Source organism: Schistosoma haematobium, chromosome 6 (genome assembly GCF_000699445.3).
Source record: "Schistosoma haematobium chromosome 6, whole genome shotgun sequence".
In the NCBI taxonomy this organism is placed as follows: domain Eukaryota; kingdom Metazoa; phylum Platyhelminthes; class Trematoda; order Strigeidida; family Schistosomatidae; genus Schistosoma; species Schistosoma haematobium.
The window spans coordinates 20112604-20135946 of NC_067201.1; the positions used below are offsets into that span (position 1 = coordinate 20112604).

The 23343-nt window shown below is 37.4% G+C and overlaps 1 protein-coding gene across 3 annotated transcripts in view; it reads left to right on the top strand.

The window, feature by feature from the left end:
* Nucleotides 1-3696: 3696 nt before the first annotated feature.
* Nucleotides 3697-23343, top strand: part of LRRCC1_1 (leucine rich repeat) — a gene marked incomplete at its 5' end in the record, with an annotated part of 50328 nt that continues 30681 nt past the window's right edge. The window contains 8 exons of one of the 3 annotated variants that reach the window (XM_035729669.2): nt 3697-4175; nt 4817-5040; nt 8184-8288; nt 10215-10258; nt 11184-11282; nt 13603-13902; nt 15371-15440; nt 22057-22261. In XM_035729669.2, the coding sequence (XP_035586350.1) occupies nt 3697-4175; nt 4817-5040; nt 8184-8288; nt 10215-10258; nt 11184-11282; nt 13603-13902; nt 15371-15440; nt 22057-22261 (1526 nt within the window). Of the gene's footprint in view, nt 4176-4816; nt 5041-8183; nt 8289-10214; nt 10259-11183; nt 11283-13602; nt 13903-15370; nt 15441-15484; nt 15950-22056; nt 22262-23343 lie in introns of those variants that run through there. The other 2 variants (XM_051217080.1, XM_051217079.1) reach the window with 2 other exon arrangements.

Genomic DNA, 23343 nt, shown 5'->3' on the forward strand with positions numbered 1-23343 from the left:
TTATGTAAGTTGAATCGAAACAATTAATGCATTGAAACTTGTCAATACGACGTCACTCATCACCCATTTATTTCACAGCAACGGAATTCGAGTAAAATAGTTTGAAAAATAAAGAGAGCAGAAAGGAAATAAAAGATGGGATTAAAATGGGAATGGACTAATCCATTGAAATTAGTGATAGTCATAACGGCAGTAAACTTTACTGCGAAAATGTGAGAAGAAACGTGGGACGTTAAACCTATATCCAGAAATCAAGCCGTGTTTTCGACGTATTTTTCCTTTCGAACATCCTCCACCATTCAGGATAGAAACGTTTAATTCTTCAGTAAGTGTGGAATATCTCCCCCCCCCGCTTTTGAAATACTTTAACAAGTAAGGTGTGATCACATAGGACAAGGTTGCATATTATCTGTCAGACTTTCACCATGTGACCGAAGACCCTTATGATCCACAAAAATCGGACAAAAATAAATATCTTCGAATCTGACAGCTCAAAGACAAACAAGTGAGAAACAACGACGATTGAATGGATGAAATTGTTTTATCGTACCTATTGTTTGATATGACTTACACCAAGTCGGAAGACCGATAACTGGTTGTCGATTCCATCGAATGGCTATGACCATGACGTCTTCATTAAATTGAGGAACAATCGTGGCAGAATGTAGATGTACAATCCAACGTGGAGAACCTGTGTCGGTCGGATTCTAAAATGGGAATATAATTCATTGGGGATTTGTTTTTAAAAAAACCATAGTTAGATCCCTGACATTGATGCCCCGACGATCATTAACATGCCTTTTTACAAACAACTGTATTACGTACAAAGCAATCGAGATCAGAAGGATGCCCCAAATGAAACAGTACTGAGTAACACTACACAAGCGATAGCTCTGGTAAATTGCTTGAGCCTAATCTAGACGGGCTACTTAGTCGCGGATTCTCGCAGTTCAGGAGACGTTTAAGCCAGTTCAGTTTTACGAAACGTCCTTACAATGTTTCGTGGTTTTCAATAATGGCCTAACATAGATCGGTTCATGATTTCAATGAAACACAGACAAAACAGAAGATTTATTCATTAGTATTCTAAAGGTGAAATAGGAGTGATCTAATTTGCTGTATACCTGTAGGGCGTCGTCCAGGACTATGAAAGTACGCAAAGGTATGTTGGACAACCAAGTGAGGAGGTGTGCTAATCTCCACGACTATTTGTCTAAGACAAGATGGCTTCAACAAATGCGAATCACGTACAGCGAGGACATTTTCAGCACGCGATAGCTCACTACACTTTCGAGATCATAAAATAATTATATATGTGCTGTTTCAGACATATGCAAGCGCATTTATTACACGTCCACACGCTATCTTTTCAGCAGAAAAAAATCGAGTGAGTTGTGCTGGTTTTTCATGGATAAGAAACCACCTACAGAACAAAACATTCTTCGATAAAATTGTTATAATAGGGAGAGAAGGCAATTTGTTAAAATATGAAAAATAACAAGATCGGAATATATAATATAAAATAGGGATGAGATGGTCATCTTTATGGTAGATATCGCTGGTGTCCAGGGTTATTGATAACAACGGCCTCATGTAGTGCTTCGTTGAGGTTTCAGGAAGATAGTGACCGCCAGCGTTTTCGTCAATAAAATTCGTTTTTGTTGCCTAAGCTCTCGCCACTTGACATTTTTCGGTGTTAACTATCAAGCCCCTACCGTGCATCCATTTGTTCAGCGTCGTTCGGTTGCTTAGTAACCTCTGGAGTTGTGTTGCACACAAGGGACAAGTTGTTATGCAAACACAATGCACCCACAAGACATTTCATCAATTTGGTGAGTAACTGACTCCAAATTGTCAATTGACTTGAGTGATGCTATATAGTTAGATCAGTTATATTTTTAACTGGACAAAACAACTTTCAGTCACAAGTGGTTGAATGTGTTGATTTTTCCTTCAAGTTATTTCAAGCACTAAGCCAAAATTCAGTCTTAACATTATATGTAAAACAATAATACCAGTTGAAAGAGGCTCAATGTAACATATGCCAATAAAATAGAGATACTAAGACAAGCCTAACAAATGTAATCAAAATGAAATCATTTATGCACTTATCAGTTGATAATTATTGTGAAGTACTGTCTTATTTTGTAGGTTATCGTGGAGCACATAGAACCGTAAAGTTCGTCTGCTACAATTCATAAAAATACAACTACATAAGCTAGAAGTTATCTACAAACCAGTTGCAGACAATAAGCCAATTCATTATGCCTATGATAAGTTTACTTTCATCTGCTATGAATATTGTCCCGTGTTTATTCACTTCTGTGCACAACAGAATGAATGAATCTTTTTTGAATGATGTGAATTTGGAATAAAGTGCCGGAATTTGCATGATGTGCGTGTTTATGAGTCACACAGCTATTTATGCATTTAAATGCTTAAATTTCTCTTTGAATCCAGTTATAAACTTCAACTAATGAGAGACGGTGTGTTTAGTGAGAGACTTAGAGTGAAGATCTACTACCTCTTACTCAACGGGTACTTGGATCTAAGCTGCTGATATAAGAATACGAGATCCATCTTTCATATATGAGGGCCCTACACTATGCCAGAGTTATGTTAATTCTAGGCTGGGCTTGATTCCACACAAATCATGCGAGAATGAAGGTTTTATACTTCAGCTGAGTACTTTTAATACGTCATATATGGCATACGTATGTAAATTTGTCATAATGCAACGACCTGATATATCAAATCTTACATCGAAGTCACATAATTGACTACACTGACTCGTCTCATCTTGAAAATCAGCAATATGTTGTTAAGTGCTTCTGAACAACACATTTTGACTGGAGATGACGTAATATATTTGATGTGGAATGATATGAGTTACACAGAATGGCCACGCCTGCAAGTCTGAGCTATGTCATATCATACAATTCCCTCGTTAATCAAATATTCTGCATCAAAGGTCGTGTATTACGAGCCAATATGACCACATGTACACTGTCTTTGCCAACCATGTCGAGTCATAAGCGCTATATGTTCCGGGATAACTTATATTATTAAGTCAACCATGAAACACTATGGGAGGTTCTATGCCTGTATGTCACAAATTCACTTCTATAACACCATAATAGTATGGGATTTTTCCAACTCACTTTACGAATTATATGGACGGATTATATCCCTGTTCTTATTTCGGCACTCTGTATAATATTGAGTATCAAGAAACAATCTCGCTTTAGTTAACCATATCCATGCATTGTAGCAGGAGAACCTGACTTCCTTTCGGCGTTTTTGAAAGTGAGTTCAACGTGATTTTGTTGACCACACATCAGTAACCGGAAATATCAGCCTTTACACTGACATATTAGTATATTTAAATGCTCCCAAGTATATGCATTGTGTCTTCACCTTGATGGTAGACAGCCAATACTACAAATCCGACCATAACCATAAAAACGTGGAAGCAATGTGTGGTAGGTTTAGCCAAACACTTGACCATAAGAACAACAACCCGGAATCACACACCAATGAAATGACCATGTGTTGATAATATCCCAGTATATATTAACACTAAGAATTTGTGAGTGAGCATTTGGAGCATAGCTCGCAAAAAGACAGGAAGTGAGAGACATAAATGCTTGACAAACCGGAAAAAGGTAGACTGTTCGCAGTAAGCAAAACTGAAAAATGAAACCCAAGCGAAATGTTAGTAAGGGTGCAGAAAAGACCAATCGATCTATACACGTTCGTTATAAATGCTGTCAAATATTGAGCATTGTACACATTTTTCCAGGCTATTTACTTGGTTGTGATGTGTGCGACTTTTTGGATGTCGTTTACTTTTCGGCGTTTTATTATGATTACATTTCGGGACAATTCTCGGATCTATCACAAGATCTAAGTATGAGAACTGAGTTGGAATTTATCAATTCTGGGATCGATAGTATTAACGGTCTTAATTTGTCTCCAAATATAACGGTGTTGAATTTGCACCACAATCGCATTTCAAAGATAAATGGACTCACAAAAGCGACATTGTTGCGTTATTTGGATTTATCTTCTAATTATATTAGTAAGATATGTGGACTCGATAATTTGCAGCATCTTCGAATTTTGAACTTGTCATCCAATAAGATTCGGTCCATTGATTCATTAGAGAACTTAAAGTAGGTTTAAATGCTTATGTCTTTTTATTTAAAATCAGTTCTGGTGAATGTATTTTCCAACGTCGTATGTCAGTCTAAAATGCATATATAGTTATGTAGTCATGTGGTGCTATTTTGATACACGATATCTATTGAAGTTTAGCAAATATCTCGGAAATAATGTTTAAAAAATTTGGGAATCAGAACCAATATAAGTCAAAATTTGATTGTGAACAAGAGTTCACAGATCGATAGTTTCACTGTAAAGAGACGCTGGTGCAGGTGTTGAAGCGAATAATTCATGCTTTGTCGAACTTATTTAAACGTTCATATAAATGATAGGTTCATTTAGCTAAATAAAAAGTTCCATCATGGATTTTGAACTCTTAATACTGGACATAACTTTGGTGTGGTCTCATTTCTACGATATCCAAAATAACAAAATCATACTCGTAGTCTACATTTAGTCGAAGTAATTCAATGCAATCAGTTAATCAGTGTGTTGCCCTTACCTCTTATATTTTGTGTGGATAGCGGTAAGTTTATTCATTATCCACATTAATGGCACTATGTTAAATCGTGTTTAGATATCTTATCCTCTTAACTGTAAACTTTTCAGTTCGCAAGCCCTCTTCTGCTCCTCGTTTTTCTTGTTTTTCCAGTTGTTTAGTCCGTTTAGATGTCTCTTTCAATGAAATAACTAGCCTAGTTGGTTTGAAAAAACTATTTGGTCCCGGTTACAGTTTGACTGCTATTATATTACAGGGAAATCAAATCCAGTCCAAGTCACATATCTTGGAGTGCTTGAAAAATTTAGTTAATTTGCGCCAATTAGTTTTGCTCAATCCACAAACAGGAGATAGTAATCCTGTTTGTGGCGAACCAGGTAAACACATATATTTGTTCTAACTGTACCTATAGATTTTTTATGTTGATACTGTATTCAGTAGTAATGGTAAATGAAGGTATATGAATTTTGTGCTAAAGCAAAGTCTATACATCTTGCTGTGTTATTAATTGTTCAAAACAACTTTATCGCGTGCTGATTAAAGAGTGGCTTTTTGCAAGCTCTTACATTTGCTACACAATTCAACGCCGGTTTCCATCATCTCTGTCCAGATATTGATCGTTAGTACTTTTCGATAGCCAAATGATCACATGGCAACATAACTTGTCAGTCACTTTAGTATTCATGAATCAGGGAGGTATTTTTAACTTTTATCACTTTTTAACAAGATTAGCGCATCAGATTACAACACAATGTTAATTCATTGATTATACACGCATTCGTTAATTGCACATTTCCTGTAAAAGGTATACAACATTGTTTCGCTATTAGCTTCTATACATCTCTTATTATTATGACTATTACGGTTATCCCATAATTTTTTTTATTATTTTGGCTACTGAAACGAAAAGATACATAAATGTTTATTACAATTAGATTTGTCTAAAAAAAACTTTTAGCTACTGGTTAAACGTCATTCTAAAAGTGTTGACGCATAAAGTCTTGAAATGATAGGTTTTTGGCCGAAAATCGTTTCCATAAATTCAACTTAATTGGCTAGTATCTTATTTTATTTCAAATTGAAGACCATTGAAAAATGTCTATCTTTGAGCCCTTGTACAAGATAAAGTCGTGTTTCTCTGACAACAACCATTTTATGTTTTAGGTGGTTTTGTCCACATAACTGGATGGTTTGATCATGAGGCTTTCATTGTTCTTCTGAACAACATCATTAGCACAAACTTCAGGTAGAAGTGAATTATTTGAATTTCTCTACATATGGCTCACAGTCTGTTTTGTGGAGAAATTCGAATACTTCACCTCTACCTGAAATTTGTTGTTGATGATGTTGTTTAAAAGAACTACGAACAGAACTCCCAAATTATCCGCTTGAGCTAAAAATTTTCTTCACAATCTCAAAATTTCATATGTTGTTAGGTTCTACTTTTAACTGGTTTGAATCAAATACTTGTTTACTATATATACAATTTCATAACTCTGGTCAGATTTTTGGACTTTACACTGAGATATAAAACTATTACGGAAATATAAAACGGCTTACTCTAACTTTTTTTTAAAATAAAGTTTTATAATGGTAGCTTAGTGATATTAGTAATCACCATTTCTCCACCGTAGTATCGATCGTCAAAGAAAATGTGTAAAATACCATAAACTACAGTGAGGCGCGTAATCAATGCTTACAAACTTGTCGAAGTAAATGTGACACATAGTCGTCAGACGTAACTAAGGTTAAGTCATGATTAAATTTTCAATCGCGTGTACGGTTAATACGAGGGCCTTATAAATCTCAGGAGGTCTAAATGGATAGTCTTTCAATAATCGGCAACAATCTAGCCAATTGAGAAATTGCGCTAGTACTCAATTAGGTTGAATATAAGTCATTGGGGAAAAGCATATTGAGTAAAATGTAGACCAACGCGAACAATTCGATAGTTTTGTCACATTTCGAGTTTTTCTAAAAGTTGAAAATGTCTTGATAATCAACCTTGAATCCATAACTAAAAGGATCCATTGTATCATTGAAAAAGGAAGGTAATTCAGCAAAGAACATTTTATTTTCAACGACTTCATTTACTTAATCTGAACAATCGTATTTATAGTCAGTTTTATTTGCTAAATAAAGCTCTATGGTGAGATAGAAAGGTGCAAATTAATTTAAAAGCTTGGAGTGGTATGTTGTTAAGAATTAAAAATGAAACATTTAAAGGAAAGTACGTAATAATCGGCTAGTGAAAAAGTTGTAAGGTGGAATAATTGTCTATTTGATAGTTATTAAGAACAAAACAATTAAAAGTCGTGATAATTGCTAATTAATATTCATGAAAAATAATTAGGAGGGAGTGGGAATAATAAGCTAGATAAAAATTATTGGGGACGATAGATTTAGGAAGATAGAAAGGGAGGTTAGGGCCATGGAAGAATGAGGTACTGAAAATACCCTTGTTGTTAAGCTTAAAATGGTGTATGACAATAGCCTCCATTGTACATAAGTTTTTCACTCTCATTTTTATTAAGCTAACTCTTTTGACTCTGTGTGGCCGGAATTGACTAGATGCTCTAAGATTGAGCTTTTGACTGACTTCTTTAATCCTTTGGAGAGTCATGCCGGGTAATTTTTGAATATGCGTCTCAAAAGAGTTCGCCTTGTGTGGCCAATATAACCCGCTCTACACAAGCAAGTAAACTGATAGCTGCATATTAGTTCGACCCAAAGCTGAATCTAGTCTTTCACACAAATAGAATTGAATATAAATACGACTATTAAGCTTAAGTCAATGAAATCATTGAAAAGAAAATTTTCTTTGCTGATTTACCGCTTTTTTTCAATCCTGAACAGCAATGGAATAAAGTAGTGGCTGAAACTTACAACATGATAAATAAAGTCAAAACTTAGTAAAAAATTAAGAGTGCATATATATGTATTCTTTTAATCTGGGGCCTTAACCTATAAGTCTACACAACGTCACTGACCGACTTGCCATTTCTATGTAGTACCTGTTTCTATTCTAGATATTCCCACTTGATGATTTCAACATATCCAATGAATTATTTGAAAAAATATATGCTCAGATACTAACAACCTGTGTAATAGCCTTTCCACATAAATTTGTGTTTTATAATCATAAGATAACAACACTAAGCCAACTTTATACACATCTCTTTATGTCACTAGTCTATGATCACCGTTATGTAGTGTAATTACTTTAATATTATTTTTCCAGTTTGGTTGAGCTGTATTATATCTTTCGTTGACTCTTTGAACTATTTATGAATTTATTTGTAAAAAGGCTACAGTTAGCATCATTTTAACAGCTTATTTACTTTCTTAGGATGATCCATCATTTTTACAATCAGACTACGTTTAAAAAATATTGCTAAATTAATATCGTTAGAAGATGGATGGATTTCATTTGAGATAATGTATCATTATGTAACATACCTACTCATTTATTTTATTTTTCAATTTGCATATGTTATTGGGTTTTTGTTCTTTCCTCCAGATTATCGTCTAGATTTACTTCAGGGTCTTCCTCAATTAGAAATATTAGATCACGTTGACAGAATGGGCCGTTCCACTCAAATTAATGTTTTGGCTGATTTGCCAGGTAGATTAAATATGCTTACTTTATCCCCACATCTGTATATCTCAGTATTAGTTGTTTTTATAGTGTGGTGGCTCAGTTGCTACGTTGTTCAGCTTTCAGTCACTAGACTATAGATTCAAATGCCTCTTAAACTATTTTTTGTTCACCAGGGTATTATTACAAGCCCTCATAAAGAAAGTATGCCTTGAAACCGGATCCATAAACTTGTAGTTGATATACGATTAATGGTTTCAGTATAAAATTGCTTCAGTCTTAATTCAGTCGAATGTTGTGAGAACACATTGTAAATGTGAAAAAGTGTTTATGTTCCGAGTTATTGCTTTATTTGAATTATTATGACGAAGTATAATCCGTCAAACATACAAGTCACTAACAGAAATGAACCAAAATCATATTTCAAATGTCGCTGATATCTGATGTGACCCTGTCCCAACGCTGTCATTTGAATTCGAGATGTCGAGTCTATTTTCAGGAGAGCAGGATGATACGGTGGCCTAATCAGAAATTTCCAACTGAGAAATATACTTAGTTGACTAATAAATAGCCAATTTTGCAATGGAAATTAGCTCTCGATAGGCTCTATGTTCTTACGGATATATATATATATATATATATATATATATATATATATATATATATATATATATAACAAGAGTGTACAGTTGTTACTTGATTTAGATGGTGAAAAATTTTTCTCCTCAATCTTTTCATTCAAGCAGTGGTTCGTGATTGAATGTATCAGTATTAACTCTCGGGCACCTTGCCTCACAACAATGTTAACATTTATTGCTTAATTTGAATGGATTTAGTGAATAAATTTATAACACTGTATACTGATATATTCAGTCAGTCACACTTGAACAAACTGTCGTAATTTTATTCAAACTAAACAGACTTTCTAACCTAACTAGAAGTGATTGCTCAAACAAGGGATATGTTGTCTGGTTTTGACACTTCAATATGTATTTTCCGGTTCAACCGTTTCTATGTAAAAACCTATATCAGTTATACTATCAGGCAATTTAGTGAACGATATACCAAGAGCCTCTCTTTGTGGTTTAGAAAGGGGTCAGCCAAAGTCAATAATCAATTCTGCATTATCGTGTTTAGACAAGTAAACATTGGTACAAGGAGGCACCAAATAGATATGCGCCATACAAATCATTTGATTTGTGTGAGGGCTTGGATACTGCACAGGTGTTCAAATGGAAGCAGGTGGTTTTCGGAGGGGGCCACACCCGCAGCCTTTGACCTAAAGGTCTAATCCACAAGGCAGTGAGGCAACATCAGGAGATGCAGTTACATTGTAGCCAGTGACCAACGATTGGTTCACACGCCATTTGTTCCTTCAGGATCCTGGAACTCACATGCACCATTGGTTAGGAATGAGGGTTCTCAAACTCCGCTTGGTGGACTCTTCGTGTCCACCGACCCGGTTAAGGCGTCGAACATTTATTTTTTGTCCTCTCAATCTCGTAAACAATACCGCCGCGGCGAGAAGGCAGTAATCATTACTTCCCTGGAAGTGATTGTATGCACGTGACCATGTGAGTGCATCTGGAGAGAAGGAGAGAGCTAACTCCCCCTACTCTCAGTCATACCAAGGCATTTGGTAATAATGGGGATCTAATTACAAACACTGTTCATGAAAATAAAAAAAAAAATTACTTTTAATTAGAAAATGTTTGTCATTGGGTTGAAACTTATTGTTTCAACACATTAGTCAAAAGAAGTAATTCCTCTATGTCTAAGCTCTAATACATATCGATGTGGAGACTTCTGTTAGAAGGAAAAGGTTGAACAAGTTCTTAAACTGAATTATAATGATAATAATGAATATTTCGTTTGATTTATGTACATTTGTGGATAAAAAAATTGGGTGAAAATCGTTGATTTTGAATTTGTTTTTATTTTTCTCCCCTAAAGAATTAAGTGGATTCCTCGACATGATTTCTACTTCCAGTTTGTCAGTAAGTTTAAAAAATGTTTGTTTTTTAAATTTATGAATATAAGTTTAATTCGTTTAGATCCATTTACTGATTACGGTTATCATTTATCTTATGAAAAGTTTTGAATGAAGTCATGTTGATGTTAGACCACTATTGAAAACTTAAAAGCACTGGACGGCCGTTTCATCCTGTTGTGGGACTTCTCAGCAGTGCTCACACCATTGTAAAGAAATAAAATAGTCAAATGTCAATAACTAAAGTTACAAGAATGGTATTTATAAAATTATGTCATAAAACTACGAGTAATCAAAGTAGATTTTGTTCCTTTAAAAGATGGATTGCATATTATTTTTAAAAAATCAATTAGACTTACGATAAAATCAGCCCTCAAATGCTCTGGTACGGCCAAGAGTGGAGAGAGTTAGCTCTCTCCCTTCAAATGCTCTCACATGGTCATGTGCATACAACCACTTCCAGGAAAGTCCTACTCACTGCCTTCTCGCGGCATTACTGTTGTTTACGAAATTGAGAGGACGAAAAGCGATTGTCCGACGCTTTAACTTGTTCGATGGGCACGATGAGTCCACCAAGCGGAGTTGGAAAACCCTCATTCCTAGACAATGATGTACATTGGATCCATGATCATGAAGGGAAAAACAACGTATGAACCAGTCGTTGGTCACAAGCTACCATGGAGTTGCATCTCATGATGTCGCTCCACTGCCTTGTGGATCAGACCTTTATATCGAAGGCTGGGTGTGTGACCCCTTATGAAAACCACCTGCTTCGGTTTGGGTACCTGGACAGTATCCCAGCCCTCACATAAATCGAATGATTTATGTGGCGCCTCCTTGTACCAATGTTTATATGTCTAAATAAATAAACGATAACATCAACACTGTATTCTTACTAAATTTTATTGTATGTATGTTCTGTTCATACACAGGGATTTGGTCATTTGGATGAAGAAAAAGACAAGAAACTGAACTATAATAAAGATCAAATACATTTGTCAGAAAATTCTGCTAATAAAGAAGTCAAGAATGTAATTAACTAAAGTTTATTTGATTATTTTCTGATTTCTACACTAAATAAACAAATTTGATTGGATTTAACATTGATGTTTGTTTCAAAGATGGTTCTATATTGAATAATATTAGCTTTCAAATGGATATTTTCTTCACTATATTTAGTTGAAAACTCTAACGAACAATCTGTTAGAGACGATAGGGAACAATAATTTTTTATAATTTATTTTAATATGCTTTTGTTACTGGGCTACAGTTCGAAACCCTATATACTTTATTGATTTATGAGTCTGTGAATAATCAATTTAACAACTTTACTCGTTTATAGGTTCAGATTTGTTTCATCATAATCAAAGTATCAGTTTCAAAAATTTTAAAGTCTCGGAAGAGATATAGTAAACTTTATGACTTCTAAACTGAACTTACAAATGATTTATTTTTATGAATAATTTAGTCCAGAAATCAGCTGAATATTTCATTTCACCGAACTACTTAATAGTATTCAGTAGTTTGTTTGACAACATTCAATTTCCACGAAGTCCAAGGTTGAAGAGTCAAATCATTGGAGCTTTACTGAAAGAATTCTATTCTGATTAGTGGATGCTATGGAAAAAGAAACCGAAAACTCATAGAGATTATCAGTTATTTTTGAGGAAACTAAAGTTTGCATGAACCAGGTGTGAATGCAACAAAGTTTAGTAATTCCGAGAATAAAATATAAGGATATGCTCAAGTGAGATAGTATAACTAGAACAGATAAACGTTAATGCCAGGCTCAGAGGTTTTTCTTATTAGTTTGTAAATGTAAACATTTGACTGGTATCTGACAAATTAACTTCAGAACTGTCAATATTTCCCAACATAATTAAGTGTGTTTACATCACCATGTTCAATCGGGACTCATTTTTTACTTTGGAAATTAGTGTTTATTTAGGATCAATCGTATGCAGTTTAGCATATATGTTATACAAATTTAACTAGAGATATTACTGAACAGTGTATCTAGTTGGATAGACGGTGTCATGACTAATGACTGTATTCTAAAGAATACATTTAAATGAAGTTATAATCTAGAAATTGCATTGTCAGTAATCGCTGTGGCCAATTTATCTAGATAACTTGGTCAGATTCAAATAACATAAACTACCTTAACTGTTGGCCCCCGAATGCCCTGGTACGGCTGAGAGTGGGGAGAGTCACCTCTCCCTCTAGAAATGCTTTCAAAGGCCACGTGGATGCCACCACTTTCAGGGATGTCCTACTCACTGCCTTCTCATGGCAGGGGTGTTGTTCACGAAATTGTGAGGACAAAAAGCGAATGTCCGACGCTTTAATCGGGTTGATGGATACAGAGAATTTACCTAGGGTAGTTGAAAAACACTCATTTCAGTATCCTGAGGGGAAAATAGCATATGAATCAATTATTGGTCACTGTCTACACGGGACTGCATCTTTTGACGTTGCTCCACTGCCTTGTGAATCAGACCTTTAGGTCGAAGGCTCCATGTGTCCCCCCCCGAAAACCACCTATTTCAGTTTGGTCACGTCGACAGTATCCTAGCCGTCGCAAAAATCTAATGATTTATGTGGTGCATATCTTTTTGGTGCCTGCTTGTACCAATGTTTTTGTGTTTAAGTAAAACATACAAAATAACCTTAACTATTGAACCTAAAACATTTTGCCTTCTGAAAGTACGTCATCAAAACAAGAAAGATACTTCAGTGTTCTTTAGCACACTTATTTTGGACAATGAAACAGTGATAAATTAACTGAATACCTATTTTGAATTCATAAACGTTCGGGCCAGGTTTTGTGTTAGTCACAGCTGACTGACTATTCTACATCTAGATATCAACCAATTTCTTCATAAAATTTATTTAAATTTCAAGAACATTTGGATGATTCACTTAAACTTCTTGTAGTCGATACATAATTGATCGATGGGAAGACACAAGCCAAACAATACCAAGTAAATTTAAATCCACCCCATTGCACAAGCAAGTGGCTATCAGGACTCAGTAGCTGAGTGGATCACGCGATGGCGTTTGAAGCGAATGATATTGGGTTCGAGTCCCACAGTGAACATCAAATCTGAAGTGCACGTACATCCAACTGACGAGTCCCAAACAGGACGAAACGCGCGTCCTGGATTCCACTGCTAGCCACTATCCATCATTGCTTACAAAAAGCTTGTGAATTAAGGCGATGTTGAGGCATACGCACAGTATGCACATATGCTAATAACAGACTGATCAATTGCAGTCTTAAACCTTAATGGGAAGATACAAGCCAAACAATACCAAGTGAATTTGCTTTGTTTTGTTTTTTCATAATAGATGCATTCAGCAACCTGTGAACAAGGTGAACAACATATTTCTACATTATCTTCAATCACTGAACGTCGATTATTAAATTTAGAAAGTCAATTAAATTCATTAATTACTTCTCATTTAATGCAAATTTATCAAACTGAACATAATCATTCAACACATCATAATAATGTACTTCATTCATCATCAATTCAAGAAAATAATCTAAAAAATGGTAATACTGTTGTAGTACATGGGAAAAATGAAATTAACTCATCTAAAGTGAAGGATACCCTTGACTTATGTCAATATATTCCAGAAAAAGAAGTAAGTGTCTGCATTCCAAATGAATTCAAGTTTATAAACTAATGTCTAAAATGTTAGAAATAATAACAACACAAATAAGCTTATTATCATTGTTCATATTTTTGAAGGCAAATATGAGTTAACAACACAGTCAGTCAGCTACAATGTAGGATCAGGCACATATATGCATCCGTCCAAGTTCCCATACCTTATTAGCGCAACAGGATCAACACTGGATTCATAGAACTAGTTAATGCAATGGTGGTAATATATAAAAGAAAGATTGCATATAAGGACATATTACGGTAAGAAGAAATTAGTTGGTAGAAAGAAAGATATGAAGTGATTTTAATCTCATAGTTTAAGTGATGACAGAGAGTGTATATACCTACACCATTGTGATCGATTCTGAACCATGTCACAAGATTTAGCCAAAAGTGGCTGTCAGTGTGGGTGACTGTAATTGATAGACTGGGCATAACTCAAGAATGGCAAATCGTGTATTAATAGTTCATAGGTCAAAATGAAGCTTATAATAAGAGAAACATGAATATGAATAGTTTAGTTACTTGACCATTATACAATAAATAATATGTGTATACTATTAGTCCAGAAATAGATTCCAACAGTTACCATTCATTATTCTCATCGGGATATAACATAAAGTCACTTAACCAATTAGGTCATTGACTTCGATTTATAAACAAATGTTGTTTAGTTATGGTAACTCACGCGAAATCTAAGAATGTTTCTCACTTTTTTATTTAAAATTTTGACGATTGTTCAATTGTTTAATCGCTTAAAATAGTGACATAAGATTTTAATTTCAAGTAACACCATATCCGATAACTTTAATCCTTATTCCTTATTAATCAATAATCATATATTTTCGAATCTCGCGAGGTGGGATCGTGGATGCGCACTACTGAGGAGTCCTACAGTAGGACGAAACCGCTGTCCAGTGCTTCCGGGTCTTCATTGGTGGTCTAGCTTCAATTGACTCATGATCTCAACTATTAAAAATTAACATAATATCCACAAAAACTCCTTGTGATACTAATCAGCATATGCTCACTAGTGACTGGCTTCAAGAGATATTTCCTGGAGTTCTAGTGAGAAGCAGTGACCAATGGAGTTCAATCTGGTCTGTTGTAACTCACTGAAGACAACAGTGAACGGTGGCTCAATTTCATGGATTGGTAGAAGTTTGACATTAACACCGTTGGATGCCGGCAAGTTCAGTGGTCTAGTGCTTAATTGTTCGCGTGCGAGACTGATAGGTCCTGGGTTCGAATATCGCGGTGCGTGATTTTCGATGCGCACTGCTGAGGAGTCCCATGCTAAGACGAAACTGCCGTCCAGTGATTCTAGGTTTTCCACGATGGTCTAGCTTCAACTGACTTATGATCTCAACTATTGGAAAAATCATATATGTATTTAAAGTGTATTTTATATGAGTTTCTTACAATCACCATTAATACATTTCTAGATGTTCGATGGAGAAGTTCAAACTGAAGCAAACGTACAATCGAATAATTTAACGGTGCAATCGACCATTGGTATGTTAAAAATAAACTGTTGAAACTTCAACATTTTCTTATAGATCGATATAGTGTTTGTAAAATCAACGAGGGTTACATGTATTTAGAAAAAAATATTGATTTTTGTTGTCCAGGAATACATCTTTAGCTGAATCATCTTTCTAGCTGCTTTATCACGAAGGTAGTGAACGTTATGTCTTTAAGTATTGAAGATTATACGTGAGTAATATTTCACGTTCAATCGATATCATGAAAAACTTTCGAAAATGTTGGTTATATGTCATAATTGATTCATTAAAACCAAATGACCATATCATGGATACCGAGATTTTAAGAGTTTCTATGGTCAATACAGTGTTCAGTTGTTTGTTTTTTAAACGTTCAATCAAGTACAAACAAATTTGAGACGATTTTTTGTACAGACAATGTTCTCTCATTTAATTTATCAAAAACCATTGAAACAGTGATTTGACGATAAGAAACAGCATGAAACTACATTTGTATGTTCTTTTCATCAATATAAGATATCGATAACCGTCTATTTTAGTAGTTCAGTTATTTCATTTATTGGGGTAAACTTTTTATGATTTTTCTGTATCTCATAATGTGTTCACATTAATAATTCCCATATTTCAATTGAGACCGTCACATTTAAAGATGTTACTGACATTTCAATTAAATATTCAATACAACTTTGAAAAAGCAAGATTTTCTACTTACTTATTTAATGACGTCTGTTACCCCCAATGGAGCATAGGCCGCCAACCAGCATTCTCCAACCCACTCTGTCCTGGGCCTTCCTTTGTAGTTCTACCCAATTGTTGTTCATTCCTCTCATGCCTGTGGTCTTTAGTCCTCATCTTCTCCTTTGGCATTAAGGATTCCAGGTGAGTGTTTGCCTTTCGACACAGTTGGGTGCTTTCCTCAATATGTGTCCCATCCACTTCCAGAGCTTCTACCTGATTTCTTCCTCTACTGGAATCTGGTTTGTTCACTCCCACAGTACGTTGTTGCTGATAGTGTCTGACCAACAGATCCGAAGTATTTTGTGTAGAAAACTGTTAATAAACACTTGTATCTTCTGGATGATTGCTTTCTTAGTTCTCCAAGTTTCCACTCCACACAGTAGAACTGTCTTGACATTTGTATTGAAAATTATGACTTTGGTGTTGGTTGACAGACAGTTGTTTTGAGTTCCAGATGTTCTTCAGATATAGATTTGCTATTCTTGCTTTGCTGATCCGCGCCTTCACATCTGTATCAGATCCACCGTGTTCATCAATGATGCTGCCCAGATATGTAGAGGTTTTTACATCCTCCAACGCTTCTCCATCAAGTGTGATTCGATTGGTGCATGTTGTGTTGCATCGGAGAATCTTGCTTTTCCTTTAGTTTATGTTGAGACCTACTGTTGCTAAGACCACTGCTACACTGGTTGTTTTCTTCTGCATTTATTGTTGAGTGTGCGATAGAAGAGCCAGATCATCCCATGCTTCCTCCCAGATGTTGACGTCTCCATGATCCAGTCGATCACCAGGGGAAAGAGAAAGGTTGAGAGTAACCAACCTTGCTTGACACCGGTCTTTACTTCGAACGGGTCTGTCAGCTGTGCTCCTCCGCCTGGAGCCGCTTTAGGGCTACTTCGGGTCCCAAACCCGGATAAAGAACGAGGGTTAGGCATGGGGTTAGCGACCTCATCCTGTAGAAAACTAACTCGCTAAAAAACGCTTATTAGGAAAAATAATTCAAAAAGCCAGATAATAGTTGTCATAATTGTACATAATACAGCAACCTTGTTACAAGTAATTGGGATTATCCGGTCCCTTAATCTTGGTAAACATTTACTGCACTGCACGGCCATTCCCGATCGAAGCTGCTACCTTGACGCGGTGGTCGGGCTTGCCTATCGTGATGACCCAACTGAGCTATATTGGCTGGAACATATGTTCCTGCAGGTTCTACCATGCCAGGCAGGTCGATTGGTGAACGGTAAGACTAAAAGCAGCAACTCAAGGTCTGAGGGCGAAGTCGTACTGCTGACTGTAGAGAGGTGTGACAGCAGTAAGGTGTTTCCCTCGGACAACCAGCATGACAGCGATGCTGCCTTCCCACAAGGAGGGGTGGGGTTAGAAAAGGTCGACCTTAAAAATGTCACACCTCACCTTACCTCACAGATTTCCGTCTCCGGCGGTAAGGCCCTTTGAAGAACGGAGCTAACACGTCAAAAACCTTCCACAAAAAGGCCGTGCGCGACCGGCCTCAAGCAGTTGTCCCTTGGGCTCTGCGGTCACGCTCCCAGGTCGTCAAGACCAACACTAATCCAATTTCTTTTTCAGGTTCCTCAATAAATACCCTTCCACGGTGTGGGCAGCCGGGAAGTGACATCAGCCCTCATACCCGTAACAGCACACGAGACCAAGTTGGTCACATTCAAATCCTTCCTTCACCTCCTAATACCTCTCTTATCTCCATGACTAACCCTCCTCACGTCTCTTTATCACCTCGCACCGCTAGGGCAAACGATTCGAGTACGTGGAACGCCATTCCTGGTCTCCTGAAACCACGCTTTGAACTACACGTAGGAGCTTTTAACGTCCGAACACTGTGCCAAATAGGACAGCAAGCTTCCTTAGCTAGGACTTTAGAATCCCGCGCCATCGATGTGTGCTGCGTCTCCGAAACGCGCATACAGGATCCAAGTAGCGTCATTAATTTGACCTCACCATGCCAAAATAAAGAACCGACTCGATTTACGCTTCGTGTATCTGGAAGCCCTGATTCTGCTTCCCGTGGCCTCGCCGGCGTAGGTATAGCATTGAGTCCTAGGGCAGAACTAGCTCTCTTAGAGTGGATCCCAGTAGACAGTCGTTTGTGCGCTGTCCGACTGAACGGAACAGTAAGAATCCAGAAAGATAGGGACACTCGTCGTTGCCTCTTCGTCGTCTCTGCCTATTCTCCCACTGACTGCAGCTCAGATGATGTCAAAGATGAGTTTTACAGAAACCTCTCCGACCTCCTCCTAAAAGCTAGGCGCTCGGATGTAGTAATAGTGGCCGGTGACTTTAATGCTCAAGTAGGTAAACTAAGCGATAGGGAAAGACACCTAGGTGGATCTTATGGTGTCGTGGCTCAAAGAACAGATAATTGCGGCCGTCTGTTGCAGCTATGCTCAGATAACGGCCTGTTCCTTGCAAATACTAACTTTAAGCATAAGGAAAAACATCTTTTAACATGGCGACCCCTAATTCGTCCCAACGTTGGACCCAAATAGATCACATCGCTATCAGCCACCGATGGAGGGGCTCGATAGAAGACTGTCGCTCATTCTGGAGCACATGCCTAGATTCAGATCATGCTCTGGTGCGAGCGCGTATTTGCTTGCGTCTTACTGGACGTAGGGAAGACGCTGCAAGGAAACCTCTTAGGGGCCTACTTAATGATAGTCAAGCTAAGAGTATATTTCAGGAACAACTAGGCAAACAGTTAGGCAGCCATGTATGTGATGCCCACCTCGATGCAGCATGGAATGATATCTGAAAAGCTGTGGAAACAGCAGTGATATCTGCTAGTAAGGTAAACCAGAAGGTTAGGGAGCAACACTGGATCTCAACAGCATCTATCTCACTGATAGATGCTCGGAAACTCATTCCACCTGGCTCTGAACATAATGAAGAGCGGAGTCAGCTTAAGCGCAAGCTGACAAGAAGTCTACGCAATGATCGCGAACAGTGGTGGGTAGCGAAAGTAAGAGAGATGGAAAAGGCAGCGGCAATAGGTAATAGCAGACAATTGTTCAGACTCGTTAAGGAAACCGGAATTAGGAACCCGACCGTTAGCGAAACAATCTCAGAGAAAGATGGACATATTATTCATTCTCAATCCAGGAGATTGGATCGATGGGCAGAACACTTTAGGGATCAGTTCAACTGGCCTTCAGCCACACTTCGGTTTCCCACGATCTCTAGTCAACCTGAATGGCAAGTTAATGTAGGTCCTCCGTCCGTTTACGAAGTTGAAAAAGCCATAGGAAATCTGAAGCGAGGGAGAGCAGCAGGCCCTGACAGGTTTACTCCTGAGATTTTTAAGGATGGTGGTCCGGTATTAGCAATGAGATTAACCGAGGTCTTAGGTAGAATTTGGGAACTGGACGTAATCCCATCTGACTGGTCTCAATCACTGATTGTGCCAGTCTATAAGAAAGGACAAAAGTCCTCTTGTGACAATCACAGAGGATTCAGTTTGACTAATATGGTGTCTAAGATATTAGCTTCAATAATACTTCGACGCCTAATCAAAGCTCGTGAAGAGCAGATTAGAGAAAACCAGGCCGGTTTTCGACCTGGACGTGGTTGTATAGATCAGATATTCACACTACGTCAGGTTCTAGAACACAGACACACATTCAGACGCCCCACAATGGTAGTATTTCTCAACCTTAAGGCGGCATTCGACTCTGTTGATCGTGAGGTTCTATGGCATTGTTTGTCACTGAAAGGAGTACCAAAGAAGTACATTAACCTTATAAAGGCTCTCTACTCGAACACAACTGGTAGAGTAAGAGCTTATGGCGAACTGTCATCAGAATTGATTACCTCAAGTGGTGTTCGTCGGGGCTGTCCACTCTCCCCATTCTTGTTCAACTTTGTGGTCGACTTACTTTTAGAGATAACACTCTCCTCACCTAAATTTCCAGGGGTTGAACTTGTACCGGGAGGTTCACTTGTTGACTTAGAATATGCTGATGACATAGTTTTATTTGGTGAAGACGCTGACAAAATGCAGAGTTTTCTGACAACTCTAAGCAACAATGCAAGCATGTTCGGGATGCGATTCTCTCCCTCGAAATGCAAAATGTTGCTTCAGGATTGGGTTACATCGACACCCGAACTAGTGATAGGGAGTGAAGTAGTTGAGTGTGTCGACCGCTTCACTTATCTTGGAAGTCTCATCAGCCCTTGTGGTTTGGTGTGTGACGAAATCTCAGCACGGATACAGAAGGCTCGACTAGCTTTTGCCAACTTGCGTCATTTATGGCGTAGGCGAAATATCCGTCTATCAAACAAAAGGACGTGTTTACTGCGCAGCAGTTCGTTCCGTCCTACTTTATGGCAGTGAAACATGGCCGGTAAGAGTAGAGGATATCCGTAGGCTACCAGTATTTGATCATCGGTGTCTTCGAAACATTGCTTGTATATCATGGGACCATCGAGTAACACAGTTGTTAAGAAACGGGTACTAGGTAAGGATGACAAATCAATTGATGAAGTAGTGAAACTTCATCAGTTGAGATGGCTGGGACACGTGTTACGTATGCCCAACGACCAACTGCCTCGACGTGCTATGTTCAGTGGTATAGGAGTAGGTTGGAAGAAAGCTAGGGGCGGCCAAACCAAAACATGGCACAAGTCCATGAAGTCACTGACAAGTGAACTGAGTCATGTTGGTAGGTGTAGACTACGTGGTTGGGGACCGCGAGATGATAGCAACCGATGGTTAGAGACCCTGAATGACATTGCTTGAAATCGTTTGTAATGGCGCAGGTGCATCCACTCTCTGTGTTCTCCCAAATTCTAATCTTCTGAATTCTTCATGTCCCTTTTTTCATCTTTCCAAATTTATTTCACTGGATTATACTCTTTAAATAACATCTCCAAACCCTAATCTTCCCGATTGCTGCTTATACTCTTATTACCTCTACCACTACGGGATTTGAATCGACCACTGCATCTCTGTGCTAATGTGGTGTGACAACTCGAACTGATGTACGTAAGTACGAAGTTCTACGTTGTTACTGACTGACTGACACGGCCATTTTTGTATTTTTTTTTTCGAGTGCAATTTTTTTCATCCCCTTTTGAAAAAATGTTTCATCCCCATCTTCCAATAATTTTCATTCTGTTTCGTCCAATCAAATAACTAGTTTTGAGTTCGTTATAATTGGTCGTTTATTTCTTAAAATCGATATAAAATATGAGGATTTAATGACAGAGCACATTTTCTTACAATTATGGACGGTAGTAACATGCAAAGCGCGAGCTCCGTCGTTCCTCACGTTGTCACAGAAACCGATAACCTATTCTTGAGCACATTGTATCTCGTAGTGTTCCAATCTCTTTAAGCGTTGAAGAGCGCCATTAGAACGTATGAAAGAGCCACGTACAGCCATTATGTGGTGAGGGATTCTCATTTACATAGAGATCGGAAGTCGTATATTAGATTCATATGTTGGAGAAATGGCCGTAGAACATCTAGCGGTTCCTAACAGCCGAGAAGACGAATGAGGTAATTTGATTAGTGTTATTATAATTTTTCATTAAGGACTACCGTGAACACTCAATGTCCCTCCTTCGTATTTTGTAAGTTACCAACTGTCAAAATGACGTCAATGTGGATGCAACGTTAAGCAATGACGAGGAAGAAATTGTTTCGATTAGCTCAGAGGAGTTCAGTGAACTCCTCCTCGATGGGTGATTTCATTAATTTGAGACTTGTAATTTGTAAAACTACTCAGTTTTCAGGCTCTGTTTATATTGGCTATTACATTATTGACTCAATTGAGTTTGATACTATATTAAGCTTGTTTTTAGTGTCACTATTGCATCATACTGTCCGTTTTGTCTCTTACGCAATATAGATCCAGATAAATCATTATCACAACCTGTTCAACAGTTGAGTGCACAAAGTCTTAAAAATCCAAATTTGAATGCATTTCAACGTCATAATCATTCATCAACTATGAAGAAACAATCAGTTGTAGACAAAAATCCATCAAGTACATCAACAAAATTGAAATCAACTTCTAGTAGATTATCTCAAAAAACTTCAGCGGAAAAGAAGACGTAAATACTTTCTGTTTTACTGATTTACAATGTTGATTTTTGTGATTGTATGAATTTGGCGATTGTACAAAGGTCATTCTTAATACAAACTGAGATAATATGGTGTGTGGAGTTAGTCGAGAGGAAATTCTGGGCCTAGGTTTCGTGCTACTTGGGACTCGTCGGCAAGGTGTACCTGTAATGTTGAGGGAACTTATGCTCTCTGAAAGATTCGATCTCGTGACACCCAGCTTCACAGTTAGAGACATTACCACTGAGCTATCCGGGTCATGACTGAGCTCCTGTAGGACTGGAATGGGAGCATCAGTACCCTTAAGAATACAGGCACACTTAGCTGACGAGTGCCAAGTAGCACGGAACCTGGGTCCAGGTTTTTACTGTTGACTACCTTCAACCACCATCTTATCTCAACATAGTGCACGTAATGTCGAGTCAACTAGACTGGTGGCCACGTTGAAACTTGGTCGATAACATTCGATCTGCACTAAGAAGTACTTGACATACATGACACTGATCATCACCCAATGATCACTCACTTACCAAAACAAACTGATTTAAGATTATATAATCGCTTGAGATTTTCAGACTTTTGATCATGGTATATTTAAACCAATGTAATGTGGGGTGAAAAGTCATTAGATGTAGTCGAAGCTTATTGTTATTGTTAACTTATGTGACTTAATAAAGTGATAGTGATCCAATATACCTTACTTTTAAGTTAGAAATTTTGTAAGCCAAACTGGGCATCACAACTGCAGATAATCATATGTCGCTGGTTGTTTAAGAAGGAGTAAGTTAAAGAGAAACTAGCGGTCCCTAACATGAGATTTATTGTCAACTCATGAAGCCGTCTACTGTTCATCTGACACATCTTGATGGATGTAGATTATCTGATTGAGTTCCTAACGATAGTCGTGCTTAATATTTGAGTAGCTTAGATAACATAACTAAAAGTCGGTCACACTGATCCGAATGCACTCAGTTTCATATTTCTCCTCAGTCTTGAGTTTTGATATTATTTCATCTACTGAGTGTGTATATGTACTGCATATAAGAGTATATTTTTCATTGGGGATTTCATT